Source organism: Camelina sativa, chromosome 1 (genome assembly GCF_000633955.1).
Source record: "Camelina sativa cultivar DH55 chromosome 1, Cs, whole genome shotgun sequence".
Lineage (NCBI taxonomy): Eukaryota > Viridiplantae > Streptophyta > Magnoliopsida > Brassicales > Brassicaceae > Camelina > Camelina sativa.
In genome coordinates, this window is record NC_025685.1 from 20,653,184 (window position 1) to 20,676,644 (window position 23,461).

General features: G+C 37.0%; 1 protein-coding gene across 2 annotated transcripts; it reads right to left on the reverse strand.

Moving 5' to 3' along the window:
• LOC104699989 (NEDD8 ultimate buster 1-like) lies at positions 3,396–6,442 on the reverse strand. Of its 2 annotated transcripts, XM_010415424.2 has the most exons (10): positions 6,095–6,442; positions 5,755–5,877; positions 5,578–5,674; positions 5,437–5,472; positions 5,101–5,288; positions 4,895–4,997; positions 4,630–4,811; positions 4,465–4,542; positions 4,034–4,230; positions 3,396–3,953 (listed from the first exon to the last, which is right to left on the reverse strand). In XM_010415424.2, the coding sequence occupies exons 1-10, from the start codon at positions 6,388–6,390 to the stop codon at positions 3,550–3,552; spliced, it is 1,704 nt and encodes a 567-aa protein (XP_010413726.1). In that variant the 5' UTR covers positions 6,391–6,442; the 3' UTR covers positions 3,396–3,549. The 2 variants fall into 2 exon arrangements, with proteins under 2 accessions (XP_010413726.1, XP_010413737.1); XM_010415435.2 differs by lacking the exon at positions 5,437–5,472.

Sequence of the window (23,461 nt, forward strand, 5' to 3'; positions counted from 1 at the left end):
TTTTTTTTTTTGGTTACATAGAAATTAGTTTAGCATACTTAAGAAGAAAATTTGATATGATCGTATAATAATCTGTTTCCGTTTGGACTGGACATTGATTGTGTCCAATAGATTAGTTTGAACAAAGACTCAATATCCCTAATAGGCATAAGCAAATATTTATATTCTTAACCAATATATAGATCACTTTTGTATTTCGTCACTCAGATCATGTGACGTGGTCGGTTCAGTGACCCCACCACATCGTTTACTTAGCGAGATCTCCTTTCTTATTCTCGAAAATGAGGAGGAAGGATATCTTGCCAGTGTATTTGTTGGGGGGCTTGGTTATTCTCATGTTATTTGCCATTCGCCAACCTTATTTTGTCTCCTAAAAGACGATGTTCTTATTTGGTTCCGGATAGGATTAACCTGGAAATATGTCCCCTCTAGGTATTTGTCACATAACTGGTGTGTGAAGAGACTATTTCTCTTGATGTATTTGTTGGAGTAGCAGTTGGAGGGTGATGTGACATCACTGATGTCGCCGGTTCTCAAGTGTCTATTGGACACTTAAGTATGTTCTCAAAAGGAGTAGGTAGTGTCCATTCTTCGGCTAGTTTGCGATTGTCATGCAGTCTGGGAGGCTTGCTTTTCCACTTTGTTTTCGTTGACCTTGTTTCTTATCCACATGTTGTCACACCATAAAATTTTATATTAAAAATCACGATAAATAGATTGAGGAAAAGACGAATATACGAAAGCGAGATTTTTTTTTTTTTTTTTAATTTATTATATTAAAATATAATTGGTCTTCCCAAATAGGCTTGGCTTTAGATTACATACAAGAGACCCAATATATACAAAAAGAAGGAAAACGACGTTGAAGTGCCTTCGCCGGAAAGGAGGATCGGATCCTGCTGATCAACCTGAGACAACTGTTCGAACTGTAGCGCCGGTGGTTGCAAGATCGACGACGTTGCGGCGGATTCACCAGATCGAATCCCTTGACGGTAGCAACCCAGATCCGTCAGTTCTCCATCTGNGAAAACCCACGAGAGCCTAGAAGCTGCCAAACTCCACAGTTAACCACCGTGACAACGCAACTCAACCCTCCTGCCTCCCAGCCGACTTCCGCCGCAACCCACAGCTCAGATTGGACAGCTGAACCCCAAGAAAACTCCACCGCGAGCCACCGCGACTTGATCAAGAGCTTCCCGAACTGACAAAAAAAGCCACAGTCGCATCGGTTGGGAGACCAAACCACACCTCTGTTGTCGGAGAAGAGATCTACCCACCTCTGCCTTCCTCTTGCAGATCCAAAGCCTGCAAATTAAGCGCCGCCCTCCTTACCTGACATACAACACCAAACCACCAAGCAAAGAACCGCCTCAACTGGAATGAGAAAACTCTCACTACTCATCTGGAGCCAACGAACCGCCGGATGAGAATAACGACCCACGAAGAAACCACACCCGATCCGCCAGATCTGGTTCCGGATTTGATGCCGTCCTCAAGCACCATCACCAAAACTTTCACCAGCGGTCACCACCAACAGAATCTTCGCTTCACGCGCCGAACAGACTCACCAGAACCACCATCCTGAGTGACCAGACCAAGACGGAGGACCTCCTTACCGATGGGAAGAGAGATGTCAGAAGGAAGAGAGAAAAAACTAAAAGAGGATAGAAAGCCCTCTTCGGCGCCGGAAGGGCACACCGGAGAAGCAAAAAAACCTAGAACTGAAAGTTGGTTTTTAGAGAGAAAGGAGAAAGAAAGGAGAGAGAAAGTTGTCAACTTATTTTTCGAAAGCGAGATTTTATCTCTTTCTTTAATTCAATTAATTTAACACAGTATGACTGTTTTATGAGGTTTTAAATCGCATGACACAACCGTGGTGATCTGCCATGTATAATACTATCTGTACACTTACTTTTCAAGAAAAAAGACAAATGAAATTTGTTGGGTCGTTATAGTGTTTTCGAGACATTTCAGTAAACGTTTATTTATAGGAGTGAGTATCTTGATCTCCAAGTTAGAGAAATGATAAGATTGTGCGTAAACATCAAGAATAATTTAATTTGTCTGGATACGCAAGGATAAGGACATAGATATATTTCAAACTTATTCCAAATATATTTGGGCGTAGTTGTCTGAAAACTTCTAAATATATTTGATATTATGCAAAATTTTGACCGAGCACGTTTTATTTCGAAACTATACACACGCGCGAGTTCCCGCTGACGTGCTGGGTCGAATTTTTGGGTCACGGTCCTTTATGTCCAGTCCGATTGTATAAGTCAAAATGAAAGATGGAGGATGGAGTTTAATTAATTTCCTAGCAATGAAAAACTTGTAAGCAAATGTCTCGTTTAATGTCTTTCTTTGTATTTATTTATTTGAACTTCTCTCTATATGATGAAATACCCTAACCCACTTTTCCTTTACCGATATAATTCTCTGTCAATATTCGCTTAAGTTAAACACTTAGTCAGAGCAGGGCCGGCTCAAAAATTTATTGGACCTAGTGCTACAATAATTTTTTTTTTAAAATTGTTGGCTAAAAATATGCAACATTTTAAAATTTGGACCCTTTTTGATAATTATTAGATAATTTAGGACCTTCAAATGCAAAGAAAAAATTGTAAAAAATGTGGGACCCGGTGTTCTTGCACACTCCGTACACCCCAAGAGCCGGGCCTGAGTCAGAGTTACTGTTTCTATAAATTTAGACATTTTTTCGTCGATAATTCGATTAGACAAGCCTTAAATCTTTTTCGGATTGCTTTCAGACTTCTTAAACATGAAAACTCAAAAAAATGGTCGAAAGTTTTTATATAGGGTAGAAGTTCACTGAGAAACCCTACCCAAAATCGCGAATCTTCTTTAGTTCTTTTGCACGTCAGCCGCTCAATATTTATTTTCCATTCTTGTGTCGATCATCGAAACAATACACGCGGCCAATTAGGCTGGCCCATGGACCACCGATGGCCTCTTGGTGGTACACTATCCAACAATACTGCCATAATGATAGCCTTCTAAGTTCTAACAACATTGTCCGATAATCCCACTTTGTCCGAAAAATCCGATTACTTCCAATTTTTCTTGAACATTCGGAATTCCATCAGCTAATATTGATCCACACCGACCACTTTATCAAGCCATTCGAACTAGCTCTCAAAATACTCAACCATTCTTCCTCCAGCTCCACTAACTTATGTATAAATTCGACTAATTATAAATTACGGTGGAGACGGGCGTTACATATATCCTCACCTTCCTCGGTCATTCCTTTGGTTCTTCCTCACATATATTGATAAAAAGCTCAGCCATATCAATATCATAATTATATATTATGGAAGCGATTAGTTTCACAGCTCAATTCAGATTACGATAAACGTATTTTAGAAGCAAGCTGTAAATCGATATAACCCCGAACACTTGTTAAAATTCCTAACCAAGGAGCAACTAGATAATGTGATTATACATAATAAGAAAGGTAACTGGCATAGCATACCAACCCAGATTGGCCATTATTAGTTATCTACAACTTTCTCCAGCATCATTTTTTCAACCAGACTCCTGGGATGCATCTAGCATGGCCAGGTACTCATTGATAGCTTCAATTTCCAAAACAAGATTGATATCATAGGCCGACAAGGAATCAACCCTGGCGATTTCATTTGCTATGTCATCTTCTATTTCAGAGTCCCGCTCTTGCTCTTCTTCCTCGCAGTCGTCACCGGATGTGCTTCCTCGGTTTGCAGTCTCATCACTTGTCTCATCTCTCATCTCAGAGTCCTGCTCTGCCACACCACCATCAACTTCATTGGATGTGCTTTCTCGACCCCCGAAAGCACTACTCTCCGCAACCCCATCGTTAGCGCTGCTTGCTGGGTTTGCTTCTGGTACAGATTGTAGTAGCCTTTGGATTATATCTTCTCGGTTGCCACCAGCCTGCAAAGCAGAGGTTGCTGCAGAGAGACGTAAATGGCATTTCATCAAATTCTATACAACGGACTTCAACAATAATATGCAACTGCAGAAAAATTACCTCGTCCTCGTTCAAAGCCCATAGTCACAAGTTCGTCAACTGATATCCCAACTAGTTGTTCTTGTCTTTTTCTTTTCCTCGATTCAATGTAAGCCTGTATCGACGAGTTAACTTTTGGGTTCGTGAGTGTATCAAGAGCTTGCTGAAAATCGTTCTCATTTCTCCGGAGGGATTCAGCAGCAAGATCCCTTGCATATCTGCAAAAGGTAAACGCCTTTAAGTTATACACAATGTTTTTAAGCAGAAGCCTCATGTTAATATAACACAGGAGCTTGAAGGCTTTATCTAACAAACACAGGAAAGCTAATCGTTGATCTGCAAAGGTAAAGCACTTTCACATAATCTTTTTGTTCTTTGTTTAACCTTTTTTCTAACTTAAAACAATTCTGTATAAATAGCAGAAGACAACAAGTGTAGAAGTATTTACTTACCCAATAGAGTTGAGTCTGTTAAGCATCTGCATATCAACAGCTTTCTTCATGGGTGTCACTCCATACCTTTTCTGCTCACTGCAATATCAGCTTTAGTTTTTGCTTATTTGAAGATCGAAAAGTCAATACATACCATAACTTGCAATTAGACTATTATGAACATACTTTATTTCTTTTTGTCTCTGGAGATCCTCCTCCCGCTTTTGGGCTCTTTTTGCCCTCTCTTCAATAAGAAAATCAACAGAACTTGCAATATCCTGATTGTTCAATCGCAAAGCTCTTTTAGCATCCTTCTCTTGGAAGCCCATACCCATAACTAGAGACAGTGTTTCATCAGGTATTTGTAGCTTCATCACAATGCACAACAACATTAACTTTATAACAATTGAATAACACTAAGTGCGAGGATATTCCAGTACAGCTCACTAACCTGCAAGAATTTCGCATGGGCGGACTTCAGTGCATTCAAAGCTTTATCACACTGACCAGTGTGATATGCCACAACACCTTCTAGTAACTCTAGTCTCACATATCTAGCAATTAGACAAACAAAATATTTACTCTGTAGGCAAGGCACATTTATTGGGTATTCCTCAGCTCAAAATGCAAAAAAAAAACATATGAAAACGAACTCACAGTGCCATCTCTGGACTTTGACCTGCTTGAAGGAGTCTCAAACGAGAAAGATCCTTCCCATGAGCACGCTCGAGTCCTTTCCTTGCTCTCTCGAGGCGAACTCCAGCATCTGAAAGGCATTTGATGTCCCGGAGCAAGAAATAGCACCATACAATGTCTATTTCCATCATAGGGAGGTTGTCAACAAACTGTAAGAATATAATACAGTCATGTGTTAGATACAAATGAGGTTAATTCAGCATCCCGGAGACTCAGAAAACAAGCTATAAACCAGTTTGCTAAGAGGATCCGTATTGGTATCATATGCTGAAATTTATTCAAATGAGAAAAGAATACCTCGAGAATCTTGGGATCACAGAGCAAGAATGATTCCTACAAAACAAACAAAAAAAGACAGGACACTGTTGCAGAACCATTCACACCACAAAAACGTACTTGCAACCAAAAAACTGAGTCCCAGCAGTAGCAGCAACTAACCTCTGCCATAGCAAGCACTTCAACTGCATCGGAATACATTTCCATTTCTATTAAACTTTTTGCTTTAGTGTGTAACAAAAGACCCATCATTGCAGCACTGTGGAACAAAAACAAAAAGACTTCATTAGCATTCATGTTTGCCTAGCAATTCCGTTTCCCAACCTGATTGAGCAATACCTCTGATCAGTCTCAGTTCCAAACTGTACTTTATGACCTCCTTGATCTTCCAGCTCAATGTTATAGTCTTCAATCGGTAATGAACCATCAGCATGTCTCTTGGATAAAGCAGTCGCTGCAGCTCTACAACATTCACATAGACAGTCACCAATCATTAGTACCAAATCAGACTAAACATACTCACATGACATAAGAAGTGGCAAAATTAAGACTTTACAATCAAAAATCTTGCTCTAGTTTAATTAAAAATCAGAATTGGCAAATTGCGTTCTTGCAAAAAGACACATGAAGGTTTAAAAATTCAGACTTTATAACCAAAGATGATGATCAAGAGACTCACTTGACACGAGAGAGACGACGGGACCTTTCTTCCTCGTCCACGATCGATTTGCCTTCTTCGGGTGCAGCGCCTCGAGTAGAGAGGATCTTGGAGTTTTCTTTAATACCCAATTGCGCAAGCGTGAGAGTAGCATCGCCGTCGTCTTTGAGGATTTTTCCGGCGCAAATTAGTTTGATTGAGCCAGGATCGAGACCTGATCGCTTAGCGACTTCGTCTCTTAACATGTGTAGAGTCCAATTCTCGAGTTCTACCTCAATTAAACCTCCCCATGTCCCAGCAACTTTGAGTTTCGCCATTGATGAGTTTTCTGACTTTTTTTTCTCGGAACAACGCTAATTAGGTTTTACAGAGAAAGTTATAAAGTTTTTTTTACTTATATATTTATTTAGTCGGCGAAACTAAATATATAGTAATATTTAAGATTTTCTCAAATCTTTTCTCAATATTTTTATTAGACTTTTTTCATGTATTGCTGTGATTATTTTTTTATTAAAAAGTCCCCTTTTAATAAAAAATTATTTTATTTTATTATATAAAATTTGATTCTCAAAATTAATAACTCACAATAAACATGTTAGTTTTAACGATCAGAGATCAAAATTAAAAATTCACCAGATCGTGATATGTGTCAGTTTAACGATTAAATATCTAAGTTAGTATCTTATCAGATCGTGACAAAAGTCAATTATATCAGAAATCACAGTTTTCAAGCTTGGTAAAACAATGCGTAAGATAATAGTAATCTTATTATATTAAAAAACTTTGTTAATCCCAAAAGAAAAAGGATTATAAATACAGCCCTCTATATAAGCAAATAGATGATGCCATAATTTTCACCAAACAAAATAGTTTCCACTAGATTTATTTTTCTTGGTAAAATTTTTTTCTTTGTTATTTATTAACTTTTTGTTTGACACATCATTGTTCTTGAACAAGTCTCCAAGACATTTGTTTGTATGCAAGGCTGTTAGTACCATTAGGGTATTATGATTTGAGCTTATCACAACTATATAAAAAGATTCATAGATATTACCACGTATTTTATTCGTCGTTTCTTTACGTTTCTCAATTTCATAATGCATACTACGCAATCATTGAATTTGAAGTGTTACCAAAGTTTCTTATGCATAATAACTAAGGTTTTTGGGATTAACAAATTTCTCACGGTGTTATTATTATTTCTATTAATTTGCCGCATAGGTAGCGTAAAAAAAGATGAATACACAAATACAAGATAAACAGAGATTATATAATAGAAAGTGTTCTTATCAATGAACGATAATACGTTTTACGAGAAAGTGGGAAGCAAGAAAAAAAAAGCAATAAGCTCATTGGAATAAATTTTCGCAAAATAGAAAAGGTATTAAGGAAAATATAAAGAAAATTATTAATTCTAAAAAATGTAAATACTTACTTCAATATAAACATAGATCGTCTCATATTATTCATCTAACAAAATAATTTATTCAAAAATATTGATTTTAACTTTGTTCTATTGGTGAAACTTTTTCTTAATGGGAAGACATATTTTCCTTATTTCTTAAAACCAAAATATACTCATACTTTTTAGTTTTTCAGTTTGGAATAGTTAATATTAATATGTTGACCCAAAAAAATAGAAGATTAGTATATGCATTTTCTTTTTCTAATACCGTACTTTAAAATTTATTGTCGTAGTTTAAGACTGTTTTATTTAATTTATATTTTCATCTTTGAATTATTTGAGATTTATATCTTACCGTGCTTATAAATTTCTATTATTTCTTTAATTATGTCCAATTATTTTCTTCTAATTTCTCAACCTTGATTGGTTAGTCATAGACCTTTTTTTTTTGCAAACATAATTGTTACCATTTTTTCAATCTCAAAAGAAGATAAAGAGAAAACGTTCATCAACCTAATGGTTGGATAAAATATGTAATCAAACACAAGCCTACAATAAACATAGATAGATTGGAAAAACATAAATCGTTGTTGATAGATCCATAAAAGCTTTGAGACATAGGCTACATCATGGTGTGTCATAGAAACTTCCATGAATACATTGGAAAATTAAACATTAGTTATTATCAAAAGATTTTGTGACGTTGGAAAAGGGTCTTTAGTTTCATTGGTTGCTGGAGCAAGCCACTTTGAGATAACTAAAAGATGTAAACATGTTCTCTCCACACAGGAGGAGGACAGAGCCGAAGTTCTCTCTATGGTGGAGGAGGTTGGACGCAAGATTATCTCCCTAAGGGAGGAAGGTGGGGGAGGTTGGACGCAAGGTTATCTCCCCAAGGGAGGAAGGTGGGGAGGTTGGACGCAAGGTTATCTCCCCAAGGAAGAAAGGTGAGGGAGGTTGGATTATCCCAAGGGAGGAAGGTGGAGCGAAGGTTCTCTCCATAAGCGAAGGTTCTCTCCATAAGCGAGGAGGGCAGAACCGAGGTTCCTTCCATGGTTAGTCATACACTATTGTGATGTAATTTATTTTTTATTCAAAATGTTTTTTGAGTCAACAATTTTAGTGATTAAAGAAACTATCCCAAAGTGAAAGTAAAGAGACATATAATAGTTGGCTTAATTTGTTCATATAGACATTTTCTAGATGATGTAGTTGATAATATATTTGTAACATATAGTATACCTAGGTGTAAACAAATACACATTTAATGGTAACATACATAAAAGATTTGTATATGGATATAAATCAGTGTATTACAATAAACAAATTTTTTATAAATAATATACAACAAATTTTTAATATATTTTTATTAAATTTAATTTTATGTATAATACTTTAAACCCGTATATCGGGCGGGTCCTTGTCTAGTATCAAATAAACATAAGTGATGCAAACTTTTGGATTTCATGATTGTTTGGTAAATAATTAATTAAATAATATATTATTCAATACTGATCTTAAAAGTTAGCTGATAATATATTATTCTAAATTAAAACAATAATAATGATATGTAAATGCAAAACAAACATACATAAACTATGCATATAAGCAATAGCAACATATCAAATATGTTTAAAACAAGCATACATAAACAATGAACACAACATTAAAAATATAAGAATGGATGACCCCTAATAAACATATATTTATCTTCTACAATCTTATTATATAATGTATTGTTTAAAAAGTTATTAAATCACTAGATCATGACACACTCACCAGATCGTGAAAAAGGTCAATTTTACACAAATTTCTAATTTTAAAAGAAAAAATCTTACTAACTCACCAGATCGTGACACGTGCAATTTTACACAAATTTCCAATTTTAAAAGGAAAAATCTTTTTAAAAATTCAAGAAATAAAAAAAATTACTAATAAGAAAATAAATTATAAAGATAACTTTACGATAAAATTACATGTAGTTCTTATAGAAAATTCTTCTACAATAATTATATTTATAATCCTACGTTATCTTGAATTCTTGACCTAATCCTAAAAGAAAAATAATTTAAATATTAAGATATGTAGTCTCTCATATCTTTGTCATATATATATAGAGAGGAAGAGGTCATTCCAATGTATCGAACTCAATTAGAATTTTCAAATATGAGCACTAGAGATGAAAACTGAAACTGTGAAGAGAATGAAAAGTCACCCAACAAAAGAAATAGAACTATTATGAATAATGATCAGATTGTTATGACGGAGAAGGCGCTTAGATATGAACTTCATATGCGGCTGAAACTAGCTACACTAGAGGCATACACTAAAGGCATAGGTCAACAAACTAAATCAATGAGTAAAACTCATATTCAGCTTCACATACATATTTTTTCATCATCGACTAATATTATTTTACAAAATATAGAGCCCCTAGCTTACAACTATGCAAATAAAAAAATGGTAACAAATACAATTTTTTTTCTTTTTTAATTTTCTAAAACAAGTTATAACTAGCAAACATTCAAACCCATTAAATTTAACCACATATATCGTGGAAGGAAATCTTACAAAAAAAAAAAGGATAATTGAAGGTATTTTTTTATGCCAATCCATCTACTAGAGGATGTATTGATAACAATCAAGATAATCATGCTCTAAAACAAACAAAAATGAAGATGTCCCCGGAATAAAACGTCAGACAAGTGTGGTAATAATTATATTTTATATTACGAAATTCAATATCCTTTACTATAATAATTATACAGTTAAATAAAATTGCATAAAATAACATTTTATTATATAAAGCTTGGTTCTCAAAGTTAGTAACTCACTAAATCGTGACACGTGTTAGTTTTAATGATCAGAGATCAAAGTTAAAAATTCACCAGATTGTGACATGTGTCAGTTTTAACGAATAAATACTCAAGTTAGTAAACTCATCAGATCTTGACACGTGTCAATTTTAAAGATCAAAAATTACAATTTTCAAGCATAAGATAATTGTAGACTTATTATATATATTTTTTTTGTTAATCCTAAAAGGAAAAGGATTGTAAATACACCCCTCTATATAAGCAAATAGATAATGACATATTTTACGCCAAACAAAATAATTTCTACTACCTTTGTTTTTCTTGGTAAAAATTTCTTCTTTGTTTTTTTATTAACCTTTTGTTTGACACATCATTGTTCTTGAATAAGTCTTGAAGGCAATTTGTTTCTTGTCTAATCAAAGCAACTATATATAAAGATTCCAAGATATTGCTACATGTTTTCATAGTCATTTCTTTGAATTTTGTTTCGTTTTTTCAATTTCATAATGCATATTATGGAATCTTTGACTTTGAAGTGTTAACAAAGTTTCTTATGCATAATAACTAAGGTTTTTGAGATTAACAAATTTTCTCACTGTGTTATTGTTATTTCTATTAATTTACATGGCATGTAGCATAAAAAAAATAAATACACAAATTCAAGATAACAACATAGATTATATAACACTTGATCAACTAAATAGAAAACGTTTTTATCGTCCAACGATAATACGTCTTACAAGAAAGTGGGAAGCAAAAATTAACAAAAAAAACAATGAACTCATTGGAAAAATTTTTCTCCTAATTGATGAGAAGGTAAATTTTTACTTTTCAACCAAAATATTTAAATCTTTATTAATTAATTAATGGGACAATTGCATATTGTATACCTTTATTTGGCCTTGAATGCTTTAGTAGACCCCATATTCGATATTTGAGAAACATAACCACTAAGGGTACTGAAATTACAGTTGACTCCCTTTCGACCAAACAAAAAAAACACAAGCCGAAATGACAGATGTAACCTGGAGGAAGTCTGCAATAGATTTACTTAAGGTGGATTACAAATTGAGTATATGTGAAGACATGAAGGTAGGTCTACTCCTTAATTATAGTTTAAATTTTAATTAAAAAAATTATAAAAAATAATTTGATAAACCTATTGACCAAATAATAACCACATAGACTTCCTGCATTGAAATAAAATAAATTTATATATAAACAAGTCAAATTAAGGGAGGAAAGGCTGATTAGGTTAAAATTATTTGATTTAGGGTTTGCTTACGTAGACTTCTCTATAAACTATTGTTAGTTGACTTTGTTATGCCATCAACTGTTAATATTATTTTAATACCGATAATATAACCAAACGGATAGCTGAACCTAAGTGAATGTGTACCGATTCCTTGTTTTAACCTAACCGGATAATTTAACGATATATATACTTCTTTCAGTAGGTCAAACCTAGTGTTTACGTGATCTCTCTCTCTACAAAATTTCTCTCTCTCCAAAATTTCTCTCTCAAAAATTCCGATATTGTTGTTCTCGGAAATTCAGATTGTATTCTCATCATTTATCGTCTTCGAATCTCAAGGACATCTCAGATAAGTATTTCTTGGTTTATCGTCGGCGATTTGCTTTTGTAACGCGTTAGCTAATTTTGTTCGTCAATATATATGTTCTCATCGTTTTTTGTTCATTCTTGCACACATATATGGTGTTACACAGCTACACTCAGCCATCTTCTAGTTCTTTGCAAGTGTGGAGTGAAGGTCCACCCGAAGTAAACTCTCGTTGTGTGGCAGTTGGAATTTCTGACAAATGTTTCTGCGGAAGGGAAACCGTGATGAAATATTCCACTACTGCCGACAGTCCTGGAAGGATTTTCTTTGGATGCAATAACCATGAGGTTGTTAGATTGTCTGATGGTTTATTCGTTTGGCATAATTATTATTTTAGTATAGATAATATTCTTATGGTATATTTATTTCTATGGTACAGGATGGAGAGGACCATATTATGAAATGGTGGGATGAGGCTATTATGCAAGACCTTCAAGCAATGAGAGGTGGACTTGCTCACCATAGGGATTCTATTATAGCCATCTAGGAAAATGAGGATATGCTATGGGTTCAGCAGGAGCTAGACAAGGTGAAAGATCAGATGAAGGAATTATGTATGTCAGTTCTTCGTGTACGCGAGATGGTAGAGAATGTCTTAATCGCCGGTATAATCATTGCTGTATTAATCTCTTTGGTTTCGTAGATCTTTCAATTAAGTTATAAAATTGGTGAACCTTTCTGTTTGTTTGAATGGCATATTTTTGTCTGTAATCTGTGAACTTGCTTCAGTTTCTGTAATATTTGGATGACTTTATTAAAATAATCACAGTAGACTGATAAATGTTTACATATTGTCTGAAAATTAAGATTACGAAGTCTACTTCTTAATTTGTGTAACGAAGTCAGGTAATGAAGTCTGCTCCTTACTTTTTTACGACACGACGGTTTGCGTTATTAATTAGTTATATATAACTTTTCATTGCAACCGCTTCGTCTCGTATATATAACCCAAATACTGGGCCTTGAGATTATTTTAAAACTGCAACCAAAAAAGTATCCAATAAATCATCTATTTTCTCTTAAAAATAGTACTTCATCCTCACGACAGAGAATTGGTGATTGAAAGTCTTTCAGTTTCATTGGAACGGTTAATATAAATCATCACAGCCACGAAGAATTGGAGACTGTTCACAGATTGGGTAATAATATAAACTTTCTCCCTTCGTTTTATTTAACTTATAAGTGTAGAATTCTAACATTCATGGTTGGGTAATTATTAGAAAATTTCTATTGAACTTCATCAATTTAACAATGTATTAATTTGGTTGATTAGATAGATTTGCATAGAAACGGGTTCATCGAAGTTAAGTGAACATATATCATAGAAACGGGTTCATCGAAGTGTACGATGCATTAGTTTGGTTGATTAGATAGATTTGCAGTTTAAAGTATATTACAGTTTCCCAGGAAGAAGTCTTCTTGAGAAGTCTACGATGTATTAATTTGTAATGATTAGATAGATTTGCAGTTTAAAGTATATTTCAGTTTCCCAGGAAGAAGTCTTCCTGAGAAGTTTACTAGATAGTACATGTTTTAATTTGATTTGATGGGTTTGTAGACGGTTCAGTTTCCCGTGGGTTTGCAGACGTTTTAATTTGATTTGATGGATTTGACATTAGTTGGCGGTAATATTATATTTGTTTAATTTACTGATAAGCGGGAATCGGTTTACCAATAAACGGGATCCGGTTTTAAACGGTTTTCTTTTTTATAATTTTCCGATACTGTTTCGAATAGAACGGTTTTGGTTTTATAAAAATGGGATTATTATAATTATTATAATTTTATACAGCCTAAAAACTAAGATAACAATATTGTTATCTCTAATTCCGTCTTCATTTTCTTGTCAACTTTCCTCTTCCGCTTATCTATTTCGCTTATCACTAACGGTTGATTTTCCAATTACTTTGTGTTAAACTTGAATCTCTATCTTTCAGATTGTCTTTTGCTGACTTCTCTTAACGTTTTTGTACCAGATCTCGCCGAGCTCTGTATTATCCAACCCTGCCGCTTCATCTTAACGTCTTCGCCACCATTTCATATTCGATTAAACTGAAGGTTAACTTCTTTCAAATTGATTGTAGACTTCCTTTTGCAATCAATTGTAGACTAATCATATTTGTCTTCTTCTATCTCAATTTCCTGCCAACCTAATCTTATTTTGCCTTATTTTTCAGAATGGAGGAGTCGAACAATCTAAAATTTCCTCGGAGGTTTTTTACGAAAGGAGAGGAGCCGTTGCCGAGTAAAAGCATAGGATATTACAGAAACGATACGAAGCTGTTTGATGAACTGTACGAAGCTCTCGCAGAAGATGAATGGGATGAGATTCGAGAGTCTCCACTGGGTGTCTTCTTACAGCTCAACCGTCTCAAATTCGAATGGGATTTTAGACTGGTTCACCATATGCTCAGCTTTTAGCTAGTCTGCAACAAAAAGTACGAGATATGGAGTCTGGTTGGGTCTAACCCATTAAGATTTTATTTGAATTTGTTTGAAGCCATCACTGGACTTAATTGTGAAGATGTCGAGTCCTTAGAGCAACCACAGGTTGATGTTACAGACAAGATGGAAGAGTTTTGGGAGAAGCTTGGAGTCAGTTTAGACATCGGTCCGAGTATTGATCAACTCGTCGCAGCATGTAAGAATGCTGCTGAGTGGGATAGAGTTGATCGTATTAGGTTGGGTTATCTAGTCATCTATGTTGGGTTTATAGAAGCTAGAAAATCCTCAATGTCCACCTGTCTAAATATGGCTAGGCTGGATTTAGATGCATTTAAAGATTATCCATGGGGAAGAGTTGCTTTCAAGAACCTCATCCATTCTGTGAAGAAGGTGGACATTAACAAGAGTTACCAATTAGACGGATTCAGAAATTGCGGTTAACAAGAGGGCATTCTAAGACAGGTACGCATCTATATTAGATTTGTTTAATGTTGGTGTTGGATTTGTACAGTTATAATGTTTTATATCAATTGTAGACTCGTTTCAACCACTTCAAGACTATTGGTGGCATGAGTAGCCCTGTTTGGGAAGAGGATGAAGCAGATGACAAAATTGATAACATTATGAAAGCATTGACTGAGGATTTTGGTCGATGGAAGTGGGAGAGAGGCTTGTGGGAGACTGACGGTATTCATGCGTCCAACAATGCGAAGATGAAGGTGGAGGATAAGGGTGAGAAGAAGAGAGCTGGTACATTTGATGAACCAAGTGGGAAGAGGCACTGTCCAGGTACTTCAGAAGCCTTGGATATCAATATCTTGGATTCAATTAAAGATGAGCTCGGCATGTGGGGAGCAGCTCTGCGTCAAGAGATGAAGGACGGATTCAGAAATTGCGATTTGAAGTTTGACATGCTGAATAAGAAGGTGGAAAGCCTGGCTTCGGATCTTTCCAAAATGAAGGGAAATGTAACTGGTGCGTCAGATGTTGATACCAACCCAAAGGAACAGAATGCTCCTGAAGCTACTCCTGAAGAGGAAGAGCCTAACACTAAAAAAACCACGGATATAGTCAGTTCTGAACACTTGAAAATTCCTACTACGATTCCTCTTAAACACAATACCAGGTACAAGGCGAAGAAAAAATAGACTTATTGAGGTTGTCAACTTCGAAGACTTCTAATCAAGTGTATTTGTTAGACTTCATAATGTGAAGTCGACTTCAAGTTTATGTTGTCTTTGTTTGTCAAATTCGAGACTCTTAAACATATGTCAGCTATGACAGATTTAATTTCATTTGTTTGCATAAATGATCATGTAACTTTTACACGAAGCTGTGGCATTGTCCGTGGCTTAGAAATGGCCCGATCAGCTACAGGTACGAGGTCACTGTTATAAGGGAAAGAGAATTGGAATTTGCAGAAGGTAACAAAGGAGGGTAGCTCTAATTCATCTGACACTGATTCAGACCCACCTCTGTTCCTTCGCACAGAAATCCCAACAGCAGCTGACTACACTGCCAGGGCTAAGAAGCAACAACCACGGGTTGAAGCTGCTATGCTTTCGGCACAGGGCAGGACTGAAAGGGTTAAGAGATTGGCGTCAAGTCAGTGTTCTCCATTCGTTGGTGATAACACAGCCAAAACTATTATGGGTGGTAAGTCAAATACGTCAACATACAATCCTTTTGATAAAGGAGAAAAGGAGAAGAAGAAGGTTTTGCTTGACTTCTTAAAGGAAGATCCGTAAGTCTACTACATTTTATGTTATGTTTCAAAATTCTGCGTTTCGAAAATCTTGTAACTTATATGTTTCCAAACCATTCTTCATCTACAGGACGTACAAGAACAAGGTTCCAGACAAATCCCGTTGTTGTTTTTGGTGGTACGAACTGCAAACAAGAACAGTGTGGCTTAGAGATTTGGTAAGTCTACTAGTAAACTTCTTGTATTCGTTTATATTGACAGTGTTCAATACTATTTAACTGTGTTTTAAAATCTGTGTGATTATCCAACACATGGATGCGGGCTTGAATCTACTGAGACATCGATACACATTACATCATGAGATGTTTAGATCGGATAGAATTGCCTTCCTAGACGCTATGTTCACTCATATGTGGTCGACGAAGTATTTTGACTTTGAAAAATCTGAGCCGAATCCTGATGGGTCTGGAAAACTTCTGCCGGTCGGTGCCTTCAGTTACCACACAGGTGAGTATCCACCGTATGCCCAGTCTAACAAATAGTGGGGTCTAGAAGTGGACGAGTTGTACGCGCCGTTAAACGTCAAATCTCAGCATTGGGTTCCTATGTGGATATCGAGTCCAATGAGACACATTGTTGTCAGGGACAACATTCCCTGTTGTTCTTCCGATGATGAGCTTGCGACTGCAGTTCACCCGATAGCTGTGGTGGTTCCGTATGTGCTGCGGGAGTTAGCCAGTCATGACCACAAACCGATGTACCCGTACGAGAAGTTTACCCACTAGCGAGTCACAACGACAGTGCCTCTGAATAAGAAGCCAGGTGACTGTGGTGTTGTTACATTAAAGTACATAGAATGTCATGCACTCGGACTACCGTTTCCTTATACATTGTGCGACGCAAACATCCCATGGATAAGGGAGAAGCTGGCTTATGACTTATTTCACGAGATTGAGTGTCGTGGACCAAATGAGTCAAATTACACCGACGATTTTGGGCTATATGATCCTCCCCCAATTCGAATTTAGCTAAGAACTTGTTTCTTTTTTAATTTGTATGTCTTATGTATGACTTATTAGGATGATGTTTTGTTTTTGTTGGAGGATCTTGTTATTTTGTGGGTTGGATATATTATTTATTAACTCGGATGATGGGCGGTATCCATATATTTTTTTTGGGATCCTCCTTATTAACTCTATGTAAACGAATTACTGTTCTTGTATTCCTAATTATCTATTTTCACTTTGTCTCTCACCTAACGTCTCAATACTAAAACAGTGGTTCATCCTTTTGTCCACTGTTAATGCCAAGGCATCTATAGAGTTTTAACAATGCCAGCAAAGTGTCAAATTTAGAAACTTTCTCGGGGAATGTGTTACATTTAACAAAAATCAATTTTTATTAAAATTTATAAAATAATACAGATTGTCTCTTTATTTGTACACTTGTTTGTTCCCCATTAGTTAGTTATTAAAATATTAATTAGTCGTAGTCTCCTCTAAATAATAGCGTACCGCGAAAGCCTTCGAGACATATTTATGAAGTTAACTTAGAGACTTCGAATGCATATTGTTGTTCAATAGACATGTAGAACTTTTGTTCTCGTAGTTAAATATTTTGTTTAACTCTGATGATAGGCTGCTATCCATATTGTGGATCTATTTATTACTATAATGTAAACGGATTAATGAAATTGTACTCATAATTATCTTTTACTAAAATAGTGATTCATCCTTTTGCTGTCTGACCTAATGCCGAGGCATCTACAGAGTTTCAATAAATGCCACCAACGTGCTTTTTTACCTGCTCTCCCGCTGATACTCCCTCTATTCTGTTCTCGAAATCCGAGTTGCAACATAAAATAATATAAATTCTGACAGAACAGATTTATAAACTTTATCGAAGAATGTGTTTTTTTAATTTACAGAAAGAGAGAGAAAGAGGAGAGAACCGGAAACGGTTCCTTTTTTCCTTTTTTTTTGGTCGCCTCTGTTTATTTTTACACTTGTCTGTTCCTCATTAGTTAGTTATTAAAATATTAATTACTTGTATTCTTCTCTAAGCAATATTATACAGCCAAAGGATATTAGACAATTTTATAGAAGTTAACTTATAGACTTCTAATGGCTATTGGTAAGTAATGGACATGTAGAGTTGACCAATAGAAATAGAAATACGTATTCATTAGAGTTGACAAATAGAAAATAGAAATAGGTATTCAGTATGCATACATTAATTTAAAGAATAAAATATAAATAGGAGTTTGGGTGATTCAACTAATCGTCGAGACGAACATGAAGTTTGCCCCAATCAATAGGAGGAGGAACCACATACTGTTTGACATCAGCTTCCGCAACCTCTCCCATCTCCTCTAACCTTTTGTGCTCTGCCTCGAAGTCCACAAGTTGTTGACCCAATATTTGATTCAGTTGGGATAGTTGAGCATCGATCAGATCCACTTGATGCACAAGGGCGATAGCCTCTTCCTTCTTCTTCATGTGATCTCTCATCATACGAAGAATTGCTTTGAAGCGATCCTTCGTCTCTTCTTCAACCACGACTCTCGTCCTCTCAAACGCGTTTTTCATGGCATCTATTACTTCCTCTTCCCATTCGAAATCGGAATTGCTTTGTTTACGCTTACTGGAACTCTCTCCGGCCATAGCTCGTAGCAAACTTATTCTCTTGTTATCGAAGAAGGAGATGCAATAGATTGAGTGGAAATTGAGAGGATATTTATAGATCCAATGATCGAAGAGGAAGATGAAGAGACGACTAACGATACAATGAATGTAGATAAATCAAAAAGGTACAACAAATGTAGAGATAGCGAAAGGGTACAACGAATGTAGAGATATCGAAAGGGTACAATGAATGTAGACTTGAAACAATAGCATACATCGAAACGGTGGACGAGTATTGTAAGACATCGATTTTATTCAACAACAAAAAAAAGCATACATCGAGAGCTTAATAGACATCTGATTGAAGTTAACTTAGAGATGTTGTACACATTCCAAGACACATTGCGACGACAACAATGAAACCTATCCAAGAGAGAACCATGAATTGTCAAAGCATTTTTTCCCTATCTTTGGCTGTCATAACCTCACACTCAAACTGTTTCTTATCTTCCTCATATTTGTTAACCAAATGAGAGTTCACCAAACCATTGACAACTTGTTTATTCATTGCTCTTATAGATTCTTTAAGTACCTTGATTTCTTCTTTCTGCCGACGAATCTCGTCCCTAGACTCCAATAAGCTATGCTTTTGCCATCCACGTGATGATTCTGACCAACGAGAAAAGCCATGAACAGTGCACCTGATTTGCATCTGTCCATGATTTTAAAAGTACCGTAGATCTACCACAGTGATTGCAGATTGGACCAGGAATTTGTATGTGCGAATTTATATCAGAATATGACCCCGAAATTTGTGTATGCGCATATGCTGCCCCTTTCACCAAGTACATTAGTTGCTTCCCATTGAAATTAGAAATTATGTTTTGTTGAAGATGGTAATAACATATCCCTCGTGTTGCCCATGGGATAACATTGCGACATGCTGATAACTCTCTAATTTATATGTTTTTAGCTTCCTTTTTTGTCCATATTTTGCATTGTTCATACCTCTAACTTAGCATTTTTAGGTCATTAATTGTAGGAATTCACTTTTAGACCATTTAGGGTGTTGCATTTCTGCATTTGCATATTTTGGATGAAAACATGTGCTAAAGAGCCAAAAATGGGGAAAAACAAGAACAATCCGAGCATGTACCCGAAGGAGCCATCGAGCTGCAAGACCAAGTCCGAACCCCAACATGATCGAGGAGGATCCGAGAGAATGAAGAACAACCCTAAGATCCACCCGAGGAGTAACCTGACTTCACCCTCGTGTACCCCATCGAGTAGACCATCGGGCAGGTCTGGGAAGCTAGGTCAAAAGGGTTTCCATATATAAACCCCATCCTCTCCTAGCTCGCAAGGGGGCACGCCGCAGACCCTCAAACCAGAGAGCGAGAGCTTTGTGAGAGAACTGAGCGACTCAAACATTTTCCTTTTCGTTTTGCATTTTTATTTCATAGTTTTTATAGTTTCATTCATTTTCGTTATTTTGTTCCTTGTGATCATGTCCGAGTAGTGTAGTAAAGTTTCTAGGAATGGGATAGATAATTTTGTGTTCTTGATCGGTTAGGATGCCTTAGTTTGATTGTAAATGATTGATAGATTTCCTTCTAGGTTGGTGTTCTTAATGCTGTCAACAGACCGAGAGGTTGAGATTAGATCTAGGGCATTTCAACGACCGAGACGTGTAGATGAGATGCGTGAATTAGCCAATGCTAGAGGTTTACTTGACTCTGAGTAACAGATTAGATGAGTTTGAGTTTACTGACAATAATGAATCGTTCTTAATGCCTGCTTGTTCATATTGCTAGTGCGAGAGTGTGGTAAGTGATCAAGGTTGATTGTTGCTAGTGCGAGAGTGTGGTGACAAGGTTTTAGAGATTCATTTTCTAGGAAATAATTGCTTGAGGCATGTAAGGCATCTGTACTGGTCTAGAATACTTAGGATTCGATTACCCCATCCTTAGGAGCTTTCGTATTTTATTTGTTTACATTTTCTTTACTTACTCGACCACTTACCCGATCAGGTACACGATAACCTGCATCGAGTAATACCTCGAGCTGTTCATATCTCATTTGCTTACTCGATCACCCCACTCGATCATGTACTCGACTGCTTGCATCGAGTGCTTAGGTCGTGTGGTTTCTTTTTATATATTCCTTTCTTTTATTTATTTTAGGACTGTTACAACAAAAACCCTATCTGCTTGGCTTGACTTGTATTGTCCTGATCATATCCTTCCTGCTAGCAATAAACAACCATTTGGATTGATAATCCTTTGTACTACAACTGCATAGGGAATTGATATCCTGGGTGAAAATCCAACTATCAATTTGGCGCCGTTGCCATTTGGTTGATTTCATTTTGCTACGTTTAGGATTTCAGCACTTGCTAGATCAAGTTCTTTTGTTTATATTTGGTTCGGACACTGACTTGTTTGCTTTCCCATCGTTTGTTTTGAATCTCAGGTACAACCCGAGCACCCACCCGACCCGTCACTCGATCACCTAGATCGAGTTGATCCTCGTGTACACACTCGGACACCTACCTGTGCATGCAAACACTATCCAGAGATAGCCAGAACCTGAGTCCTTTCATCCAGAACATCGACAGATCTAGGCTCCTCAGACAACAACAAGTTCAACCAGAACCAACAATCATTGAGGAGACGATGAATAATCAGAACGGTCCACCAGCTCCTCAAGCAAGGACCAATATAGGAGCAGGAGATGCTCCAATTACTCACACTCAAAGGAATGACATTGTGCCACAAGCTGTGCAAAACAACAATTTTGAGATCAAGAGTAGTCTCATCCAGATGATACAGAGTAATAAGTTTCATGGATTGCCAATGGAGGACCCATTGGATCATCTGGATGAATTTGATAGGCTCTGTAGCCTCACTAAGATCAATGAAGTCAGTGAAGATGGATTCAAGCTCAGGCTTTTCTCATTCTCTTTGGGAGACAAAGCACACACTGGGAGAAATCGCTCCCTAAGGAGTCCATCACCACTTGGGAAGCGTGCAAGAAGGCATTCCTGACCAAATTCTTTTCAAACTCCAGAACCGCAAGGCTGAGAAATGACATTTCCGGCTTTGTTCAGAAGAACAATGAAACGTTCAGTGAAGCTTGGGAACGTTTCAAGGGATACACTACCCGATGTCCACATCACGGCTTCAGCAATGCTTCATTTCTAAGCACACTTTACAGAGGAGTGGTCCCCAAGATACGGATGTTGCTGGACACCGCAAGCCACGGTAACTTTCTCAACACGGATGTCGATGAAGGTTGGGACCTAGTGGAGAACTTGGCTCAATCTGATGGAACTACTATGAGGAATATGATCGCTTTGTGCGATCTACAGGAGAGGAAGATTCCAAGTACAAGAGGGACATGAAAGCCCTCAATGACAAGCTCGACAAGCTCCTCAACCAGCAGCAGCATGTTCATGCCCTATCACAGGAAGAGCAGTTTCTACAACAAGATGGGGAGACTATACAGATAAAGGATGTTAACTACATCAACAACCAAGGAGGTTACAACAGAGGGTACAACAACTTCAAGCCGAATCCGAATCTATCTTATCGGAACCCGAATGTTGCCAATCCTCAGGACCAAACTTACCCATCTGCAGTTCAAGGAAACCAGGTCCAACAGAAGCCTTTTGTCCAGTACAACCAAGGCTATGCACCTAAGCAGCAGTATTCTGGAACCTACAACCAACCACCTGGATTCCAACAACAACAAGGTCCGCAGAACCAATCACAAGAAGCCGAGTTGCACGGCCCTATTCAGCAAATGATTCAGAATCAGGCTTAAGCATCTATGGACATCGCGAAACGGTTCGCAGAGATGAGCAACAAGATAGACTCAGGATACAATGATCTGAACGCCAAGTACGAATCACTCAACACTAAGGTTAGATACCTGGAAGGACACCACAACAACCAACCCCCTCCAAAGATTAACCAACTCCCAGGTAAGGCTGTTCAAAACCCCAAGGATTATGCCACTGCTCAAGCCATCTTCCTTGATGATGACTATGAGGACTACCTCACTGGGGACATTGACGATCAAGATGGGGAGGATGTGGAACACCCGATGAAAAATGAGGCCAAGTACTATATATCCGAGTATGAACCCGAGCCTTCACTCGAGTAGCCTGATCGAGTTGNGCAGTTTCTACAACAAGATGGGGAGACTATACAGATAAAGGATGTTAACTACATCAACAACCAAGGAGGTTACAACAGAGGGTACAACAACTTCAAGCCGAATCCGAATCTATCTTATCGGAACCCGAATGTTGCCAATCCTCAGGACCAAACTTACCCATCTGCAGTTCAAGGAAACCAGGTCCAACAGAAGCCTTTTGTCCAGTACAACCAAGGCTATGCACCTAAGCAGCAGTATTCTGGAACCTACAACCAACCACCTGGATTCCAACAACAACAAGGTCCGCAGAACCAATCACAAGAAGCCGAGTTGCACGGCCCTATTCAGCAAATGATTCAGAATCAGGCTTAAGCATCTATGGACATCGCGAAACGGTTCGCAGAGATGAGCAACAAGATAGACTCAGGATACAATGATCTGAACGCCAAGTACGAATCACTCAACACTAAGGTTAGATACCTGGAAGGACACCACAACAACCAACCCCCTCCAAAGATTAACCAACTCCCAGGTAAGGCTGTTCAAAACCCCAAGGATTATGCCACTGCTCAAGCCATCTTCCTTGATGATGACTATGAGGACTACCTCA

Bases quoted from the DNA above. Each gene is read 5' to 3' on its own strand.
- LOC104699989 (XM_010415424.2), bottom strand. From the start codon at position 6,390: ATGGCGAAACTCAAAGTTGCTGGGACATGGGGAGGTTTAATTGAGGTA. The intron at 4,998-5,100 runs GTGAGTTCGTTT...TCTAATTGCTAG, and splicing joins CAAAGTCCAGAGATGGCACT to ATATGTGAGACTAGAGTTAC. The intron at 3,954-4,033 runs GTAATTTTTCTG...GTCTCTCTGCAG, and splicing joins GGGCTTTGAACGAGGACGAG to CAACCTCTGCTTTGCAGGCT.